Genomic DNA, 10,305 nt, shown 5'->3' on the forward strand with positions numbered 1-10,305 from the left:
CCTCAAGTTTACGGACTTTACAGCGTGCGCCCACCCATTCACACTTCACTAGCTGAACGTGCTGAAACGAAGATCGCGCTGCAGTATTGCAATTAAAAAAAAGAACTTATTTAAAAACAATTTATTAGAGAAATATATGATATATATTATAGAATATGATATTATTGTATAAATATATAATATATCTTCTTTTTCTTTTATTCTTTGTCCATATTTACAACAAGCCTGCCTGAAGAAGGTATTATAAATACCGAAACGTCGCGATAGGCTTGTTTTTCTATTCATTTTATTTGGTTAATAAATTTCATTTTATATCATTTTTACCCTTTCACACTTTGATTTCTTGAGATACTTACAGGATGGACGTCTTTAGAGGCCGTGTGAGACAAAGAAATGCTCCACGATACAGACTACTAAATTACACTACCATAAAAAGCGTCCAAACTTTCCAAAAGAGCTTCCATGTTGCGCCAAAATACTTAATTTGACGTTTCCATGACAACGGTCCGAGTTGAGCTTCCGGATCACGTCTTTACTGTAGTTTGTATTCTCTTTTGCAGCACTTCATAGTTTTTATTGGAGAAAAACTATAATCAGATTGGAGTAGAGCATATCGAGAGATTTTATTGTTAATATAGTTTTAATACAGACGTAAAATGGACTGTTAAACGGCCCATAATGGTTATTACGTTCTTTAGGAAACGATAGGCTCACAGAAAAACAGCCCAAATCACAGACATGAGGATTCGCACGGGACTGGTATTATCAGAGGACCCTTGTGTTGGCCGAAATACGGTAGGTAATTTTCGGGGGAATTTTTACAGACATTTTTAGACATGGCAGATTCGCACGGGATAAAAATCACAGACGACCTCTGCGATTATTACAAATTACCGGAAGTCCCTAGGTAATACTAATCCCGTGCGAATAGGGCTTATGACGACTTTCGCTTCTGAGAAACCCGTAAATGTGAAAAGGGTCAATTTCACTTTTGTGGCGTATTGTGTGCTTACCTGTAAGCTGTGCTCTGTCTTTGTTCATCTCTGATGTAGGAATCTTCAACCACAAAATGACTGCAGCTGATCTTCTGACCGCGTGTATCAATCACCGCTTTAACTCTGTGACGAATGAATACAAGAAGATGTATCAGGACAAGAAAAAGTCCATGCCCCAAAACCAGACGTCTTTACCCAAAAACCTGCTCTAATCACAAAAGGGGCAAGAGATGGTCAGATTATGATTTGAAGATAAAATATTAAACACTAGAACATCATATATTAGCTGTCTCATTCTTCATGGGTCAGGTGGTTACTTCTAAAAGCTCTTTTTATAAAGAGAAGTGGCCTGTCGTTTCATGTGTCACTATAGGAAAATGTGTTGCTTTGGCATTTTTGCGTGAGGTCAGTATGTCATGTTAATAATTTTGCATATTGCTGGACCTATGTGGTTCATGACAATATTTCAATCAGGGCTCGACATTAAGCCTTGTCAAGTGCTATATTGCGCAACTATATTGGTCATTAACTTGGTAACTTGAGTAAAAAAGTTAATGTCTGGGGAAGGGGCATGATCTTTCATGTCAAATTCTGACGTTTGATCAATAAATTCAATCATAATAATCATAATAATAAGACACTATAGGGCTGTTAATTTACACAATACAAATATAATTACACTACAATAGCATACAATTACATATTACAACTGCAATAAATTATGTCATGAGATTAATGTTTTAAATTTGTGTAAATTAGAAATGTTGGGGAAAAAAGCAATGCCACTTTTAAACATCAAACTAAACTGCCAGTAGGTGGCAGCAAGTCACTTAATGAGTGAGTCATTGAATCATTAATTCAACCGATTTGGTCAAAAAGCTGAATCATTCAGTAACCGAACACCGCTGAGTTTTGCTTTGAGAAAGCGTAATAGTTCTTTGTTTGGAACTATTTTTGTTGATGAAATAGAACAAGAACAGTCAATATTGTGTCTAAAATGTAAGTGACTTAAAGGGATAGTTCACTTTGAAATTACCTCAAGGGCATCCAAGATGTAGGTGTCTTTTTTCCGCAGTAGTTTCAATTTTGATATTTTTAGGTCAAACCGTTCTTGTCTGTCAGTCATATAATGCAGATCGATGGTCACCACCTCAAACAGCATGCACAGAGTCCAAATTAAAACAATTCCCCGTCGTCCAAATTAAACAATTCCCCATCGTAAGTAGACATTGATGGCCTAAGACACGAAACGAGCGGTTTGTGTGAGAAAACGAATAGTATTTATATCGTTTTTACCTCTTGTACACAGCCACGTCCAAGTGATCTGAGAGCGCTGGCGGGTATAGATATATACACTAGATGTCGCATTGGCTACGGTTTCGTTCCAATGAACTGCACGATGAATTTGAATTTGGACGATGGGGAATTGTTTTAATTTGGACTCTGTGCATGCTCTTTGAGGTGGTGACCATCGACCTGCATTATATGACTGACAGACAAGAACGATTTGACCTAAAAATATAAAAATTGAAACTACTGCGGAAAAAAAGACACCTACATCTTGGATGCCCTTGAGGTAAGCTAAAACATACCAAAATTTTATTTCAAAGTGAACTATCCCTTTAATATTAACTATTTGTTTATTGAACTATAAAATCAATGTAACATTTGCAGTCATGATAATATTCGGCAATACAGCTCCCTTGGTCGTGTTATGTTGCTTGCCTTGACTATATCATGTGGTATAAAGAAAAAATCTCAACTTTTTTAATCTTTACCTTACTATGTTTCTACCTCTATGAAAGTATCTCACAAAGAGACAGGCAGCACGAGCCTCAACAGCGTGACCTTGTTACCAGAAATATCTATCACCGTTTACACAGAATGTAATAAAAGCAGAATCATTCTTGCATTTCGATGCTTCCCTAGTTATTTTTGATCACTTAAGTTTTAATCAGGCTACTTGTCCGGTAAGGCAAGTCAAATTCTCTTTCACTTGCCCCTTCAAAATATCCACTTGTCCCGGACAAGCAGACAAGCGTTAATGTCAAGCCCTGTCAACATTACATTAAGCAATTTTCGTTCCTGTTTTAAACATTAAACAATTTTGGTACTTTGTCGGTTCGTCACATGATTTCACAATGTAAAATCTGGGTCCTGAAGAAGAACCAGTTGTGAACCAGTGGCCTAGGGCACAAGTTTGACCTATCCTCCTTTAATCTCTGCAAGCGAGAAGGAAAAAGAGCGAGTGAGAGAGAAAAAGGTGGAACAGAGGAGAATCTGTTGGCTTGTTATGTCAAGAGTTATAAATGTGCTTTATAGGGCTCATTATCCAAACTAATGGGCTGGGGGTGACATCCTTGAAATGGACTTTCACAACACAATAAAGGGGCAAGAGAGCGTCTCCCTCCCCTGACGAAAAGTCAGGCCTCGGAATAATCCTCCCCCAATGCCTAGATTGACTGCAGGACAGATCTGTTTATGTAAATGAAGATTTATTTACTCGGAGGAACTAGCAGAGGAAGCGGAGGGTTTCCAATCAATCGTCGGCCAATGGGCTGAGGGAAAGCATTATGGGATACATTTCACAAACCTAACACACCTGAGGGCAACCGTAGCAGGACACTCTTGCTCACAGGAAGCTGCCTCCGAATCAAGAGAACAAACTACGCATTTACGCAAATTACTGCAAAGCTCAACCATGATTTTAGCCGGTCTAAGAGAGTCGGGACAATTGAAAAAACTATTAGGCCAATCTTTCGTTCCATGATCATGTACATGTGATTTTATGCTTTAAAACTTAAACATGTGTTTATAATTCTGTGATTTCACTTACAATTGTATAATTTATAATGACAAATTAAAAAGATGGTCTTATATAAATTGTAGAATATATACAGTATATAGTGAGAATTGTTTGTAAAGAAAAAATATACAAAAACAAATTTTATTTATATATATATATATATATATATATATATATATATATATATATATATATATATATATATAGATAGATAGATAGATAGATAGATAGATATGTCTGTAAAAAGGCATTTTAACTAAATATAAACTTATTTTATGCATATAAAATTATGTATTTTATTTGTTGCTAAAAATTTAAATGTATCTTTTTTTATGGTGGGGTCAGTGAAAATGTTGGCAGTGCAAGTCAAAATCGGAACTATTCCAACTGTGGGCAAGCAGAAAAAAATCTTCATTGTCGAGTCCTGGATTGGATTTTGATTTGACAATCGAAAAAAATAAAATCAATTAGGTGTTATTTTCTAAAAGGTTTCTTTAAGACGTTTTTTTTCCTCAGCGCTTACTATGTAAAGAGTTTTCTATACAAGTGCATAAGTTTCTTCTGTCAGTGTGCATAAAACACTGAATAGTGCTAATGATTCCGTTTCACTTGCAACCAAGGCCAGTGTCGGCTTTGTAGATCATCATAAGAGTTCATAAATCGCCTTCATAAACCACGTCAGTGGCCTCTGAACCAATCAGCGTGATAACCTTGCACCCAACGATGCATGCGTTCAAACTCATTTGAATTTTATATACTTCTCTGCAAATGTGGTTTTGTGTTGGCTAAACAGATCATATGCTGAATGACACCATGACGGATATTACAAGCAAGAAGATTATTTGTCTTGGTAAATATTGCATTAAACAGTACACCATTGTTTTAAATCAATGAAAGAATCTGTGTATACCAGTGTTGTTATTGTTAAAGTCCCCCTGTAGTCAATCATTTTATCCCTCAAAACTCACATTTGATCACCAATATGACATATTTAAAAGGTGTTTTGAACGTAACTCTACACCTTTGACTCATTTAGTAAACGCGTTTCTATGGATATGCAAATAAGCCCCGCCTCCACTCACTCACACCAGCTCAGAGACCCACACATTGACGTGATTGGTTACAAGGTATTTTGTGACGTCAGAAACACCAGCAATTTTAAACCACATATTTGGTTCACTGCAGTTAAGGAGAAAATACTCATACACATGAAAATACCCATGCAAAACCCAATCAGCATTATACTAAGGTGTTTGTGGTTGTTAATGCATTATTATATGACTGCTTTGAATTTTTTACATTTTTGTCCTCTCTAAATTGTATTGAATTGTATATTTTTTATATAATACTGTTGAATAAATGAGCCTCAACCAATGCATTTCAATGTACAAATTGTCTTTGACACTTATGTATGACAAATAAATAAACTAAACTAAAGCTAGGGTCTTCTGAGTGGTTTTTCACTTACCAAGCTTAAGGAGGGCTACCTATGTTTCTATAACCAGATTTTGTCAATTGGCCCAATTCTCTTAGATTGGCCAAACTCATTGTCGAGCCTTGCAGTAATTTGCTTAAATACGTAGTTTGTTCTCTTGATTCGGAAGCAGCTTCCTGTGAGCAAGAGCGTCCTGCTACGGTTGCCCTCAGTTGGGTTAGGTTTGTAAAGCTTAAAGGGATAGTTCACTCAAAAAATCATTTACTCACCCTCATGTTGTTCCAAACCTGTATGAGTTTCTTTCTTCTGTTGAACACAAAAGAAAATATTTTAAAGAATGTTGATAATCAAACAGTTGACGGTAGCCGTTAACTTCCATAGAACTTTTTTCCCTACTATGGAAGTTAACGGGTCCATCAACTGTTTGATTACCAACATTCTTCAAAATATCTTCTTTTGTGTTCAACAGAAGAAAGAAACTATCCCTTTAAGGAGGGCTACCTATGTTTCCATTTCCAGGTTTACAATCCATTGACTTTTTTTTTAAGCAAACTGTAGAATAATCACATAAAGAAATGCTGGATGGAAACACCAAGATGTCGTTGAGAATGTCCAAAATGTACATCAACATGGTGGATAACATTTTTATTTGTTGAGAAGATGTGCATAAATGCAACTAATCACAACAATAGTGATGCTTGTCTTAGCAAGCACCTCCAAAAAAGGGATCTCATCACCAGTTGAGTTCTGTTGACGTGTGAAATGAATTTGGACAAACTAATTCGGACAAGTGATTGAGTTGCCTGTCGTGGCGGTGACAAACCAGACAGTGCTGGACCGTCTTCCGCATGGAGTGGCAGGTGGGATTTGAGGGTCTGTAGTCCTCTGCTGCATTATTAATCTGGCTCTACCCTTTTCAACTTTATGTCTGTAATAAGAGCAGACATAGGGCGGTAATTTATGATGCCAGGGAAATTAAAATCATTGTTCAGCCTGCCAGACACCTTACCAGCTTTTTTTTTTCACCTTCATGAAACTTTTTCCATGGATGATGTATGGCGCTAACCTCCAGCGCAGGGCTGACTCCACATGTGGCGCCAGTAGAGGAGGGCATGGATGGTGCAATAGATGCTTTATAGACTGAGCTCAGGGTCTGACGGACACCTCGGTTTGGAGCTCTGCCAGCTCCCAAGCCAAAATCCTGACCGGCCCAGGCCAGGTGAGTCTGGCTTCAATCCCAAATTTGGATGAAAGAATTCGCCTTGAAACTTCGCAGTGCTCCAGTTATATGGGGACATTGGTGGCTATCACGAAGAACTTGCAGTAAATTATCAATTAAGGTCATCTTGGTTGTTTTTCGTATGCTACGTTAAGTTGAGGAACACCTCCTGCTGGGCCGCTCAAGTAGAACTGACGTTTGGGATGGCTGACCGCATCCAGGGACAGACGTCACATATCAAAACTAAACTGACCTCCGTCAAATGGCCTACTAAAAGGAGCGAATAAACAACCTGAAAGATTTGTTGGGAGAACAAATTGTAAAAGTTATCCGCTTGGTTAAAGAATAAATATTTTCACACAGGCCAGGTAGGGCTACCTGATTGGCTGAAAGGTAGATGTTGGTAAGCAGTTGCTAGTCATAGAAGAACTGACACATGCTGGTCAAGACATTTCTTTTTCTGCAGTCAGTTACTTTTTGCATTGCAGCCGAGCAAAAAACACCTCTTAAAATATTATTTATTATTTTTCAAAAGTTGGTCGGGTTTACAAAATGGCTAACATTACACATTTCCCAACTAGATTTCATTCTAATACACAAGCTTCTCATTTGATTCAATTCCGTTTTCGATTTGATTCGATTCATTTTGACTAGGTTTGAGTACATTTCTATTCAATTTTGATTCAACTGGGCATATTTCAGTTATAATGCTATAAATTATACATTCTAGCTAGTATTATTATGAAAATATTATAGGTTTAATATTAATTATAATATATAATTAATAATAGATTTTAATTATATTTTATAAAACATTCATTGCATTTATTTATATATTAATTTGTATGTACTGTTATTATAACAATGTTCATAAATTGTAATGCACTGGTTGCACTGTATGTTTTAAAAAAAAAACAGAACTATATTATCAGCTGGTGTGGACGCTAATATAGTTATCATTACAGTTGTCGTTCCTGGTGTGAATGGGCCTTTAATCAGAAAATCTTCTTTTTTTTTTTTTTAACCCATTCCTAGTATGGAGGATATGGCCATCTACTAGTTTACGAGCAATTTATGATTTTATGATAAACGACAGGGAAATGCATCTAATTTGAGCACTGCTGCACCGGCAAGGTACGCAATAGCCTTAACACTAGTAAGCTACTGCTATCACATGTGTAAGTTTCGCGAGCTACATCCAGAGGAATCCAAGCCCCCTGGGTCATTCACCAGCAAGATGAAAGAAACTCAATATAAATCGCCAAAGAGAGGGCCAAAGAATGAGAGAGGAATAAAGAGAGAGGGGAAAAAACCCAGATCTAACCTAGTTTATGACAACAATCCACCTTTGAAACTCATTAAAGGCCTTTCTGGTGGGGCCTGACGCACATTATCAGCACAGATTAATCAAGGGAGACGGGAGATGAACTCTCATTTTTTAAGAGGCAGCAACAGAGGGCTTTTTTGTCTTCAGATGAAAATCAATTAGTGGAGGTAAGGCCACGAGGAAAAAGCGGCATCACTCATCGCCGGCCCAAGTGGCAGAGTCTGTGATTTGTCTTCCGAGCTCGGCTGCTTAAGGGGGGCTGGTACCGCTGTCTCCCTGAAAATTAATTTCATATCTATATTCCGAATACACACCCTCCCCCTCCCCCCCATTCACTCATGTGCGCCATCTCTTGGCCTTGTTTTTGAGTACCCCGAACACAAATGGGCTCTGATCAGCCTTGGGATACTGGAGTGGTGTGAATCAACCAGAGGAGGAAGTTAATCTACTTATCTAATTGAATTTCTGAGTGTTATGAGTTGAAAGTTGTTGTTTTTCATCTAAATGTGTGTTGTCAAAGTGCAAGAACAGAATCAGTGAACTACTTACTTGTTGGATCCCTTGTCCACAACCAGGCACTGCACTGAGTGTCGAAGACAATAAATTCCTCCAAATACGGCACACATTCTGCAAGGAGAAAAAAAAAAGTAACACTTCACACACGCTTGCGTTTATTTATGTGACATCCAATCTGAATGGAACTGCTAAACACCCGTAATTACAGCTGATGGCATGACATTAAAAAGGGCCGATCACACCTTGTCCACACAGAAAGGACAAAATCCAATGCATTTGACAAGGCAAAAATGTCACCAAGATCTTAAAATGTGTTATCTTTACAAATAAGGCTTTCTTGAGATTTTGTGGTGATAACATATAGCAGCTTAATTAAACTATAAATTACAAAGTGATTCAAATATTCTTAAAAAGCCTGGAGACAAACTCTCTAAACAGAGAGAAACATGGACAGACAGACAGAAGCTGAGATAAAGTAGCCAACATACTTTGTGTGATTGCACACAGTAACTATTTATACATTGGTGTCCTTTATCTTATTGCCATTTCTGCAGTTTTACGAAGGCAATAAGCCATTAGAAGCTGATAGTTAGTGACACTTTACATGATTATACCCTTAACCATAGAAAATTACTATATCACACACTGGGTTATTTAATTAAAATAAATAAAGAAACAAATAAAGATTTATTATTTATTTATTATTTTTTAAGAATAAATGCAGAAGAAAAATAAGATTTAAATTTATTTTTTGAAAGAAGTCTCTAATTCTCAACAAGGCTGTATTTATTTGATTAAGAACGCTGTAAAGCATTCGGTAAAAGTATTGTCAAATATTATTACAATTATATATATTTTTATTTTGTTTTAAAATTTAAAAAATGATGGCAAAGAAAAATTTTCAGGATTATTTTCTTCAGTGTCACATGATCTTTCAGAAATCATTCTAATATGCTAAAATTAGAAAATACATTTTAAAAACAGTTGTGCTGCTTAAAAATGTTGTGGTAACCATGATACATTTTGTTTTTCAGGATGCTTTGATGAATAGAAAGTTAAAAAAAATTATAGAAATGTAACATTGTTAATGTCTTTACTTTCATTTTTGATCAATTTAATGTTTCCTTGTTGAATAAAAGTATTTTTAAAAGTGTGTGTGTGTGTGTATTATATATGCATGTATGTACATACAAAGAAATGAAGGGTCTATCATTTTTATGGTAGATTTATTTTTAATGGATAGAGAGAGAATAATCAACCAAAAAAATCACCCCCAAAAAACAAACACATTATATAAAGGTTATATTTTTTATTTGCATTTCAGCAAGTGAAAGAAGTATTTGATCCCCAAGCAAAACATGACTTAGTACTTGTTGCTTCTGTTGGCAGCACAGAGGGGAGATGTTTCTAGCTGGTCACCAGGTTTGCACACATCTCAGGAGGGATTTTGGTCCACTCCTCTTTACAGATACTCTCAAAATCCTTATGGTTTCTGGGCTGTCGCTTGGCAAATCGAAGTTTCAACTCCCTCTGCAGATTTTCTATAGGATTAAGGACTGGAGGCTGGCTAGGTCACTTCAAGACCTAAATGTGCTGCTTCTTTAGCCACTCCTTTGTTGCCTTGGCGGTATGTTTTGGGTCATTGTCATGTTGGAAGACCCATCTTCAGTGTTCTGGCTGAGAGAAGGAAGTTCTCGTCCAAGATTCTACGGTACATGGCCCCGTCCATCGGCCACTTGATGTGGTGAAGTTGTCCTGTACCCTTAGCAGAGAAACAGCCCCAAAGCATTATGTTTCCACCTCCAAACACAGCGAGTTGATGCCAAAGAGCTCAATTTTGGTCTCATCTGACCACAGCACTTTCTCCCAAGCCATCTTGGAACCATTTAGATGTCCATTGGCAAACTTCAGACGGGCCTGTACATGTGACTTCTTGAGCGGTGGGACCTTGCGGGCGCTGCAGGATTTCAATCCATTGCGGCGTAGTGTGTTACCAATGGTTTGCTT

At 37.0% G+C, this 10,305-nt stretch overlaps 1 protein-coding gene across 1 annotated transcript in view; it reads right to left on the bottom strand.

The window, feature by feature from the left end:
* chm (CHM Rab escort protein) overlaps positions 1-10,305 on the bottom strand; it is a 70,211-nt gene that overhangs the window by 22,678 nt on the left and 37,228 nt on the right. Inside the window, exons 9-10 of the mRNA XM_082141288.1 lie at positions 8,332-8,409; positions 1,014-1,118 (exon numbers count right to left, since the gene is read on the bottom strand). Coding sequence (XP_081997414.1) covers positions 1,014-1,118; positions 8,332-8,409 — 183 coding nt within the window. The remainder of the gene's footprint in view (positions 1-1,013; positions 1,119-8,331; positions 8,410-10,305) is intronic.

This window comes from Leuciscus leuciscus (assembly GCF_965113295.1).
Source record: "Leuciscus leuciscus genome assembly, chromosome: 16".
NCBI lineage: Eukaryota > Metazoa > Chordata > Actinopteri > Cypriniformes > Leuciscidae > Leuciscus > Leuciscus leuciscus.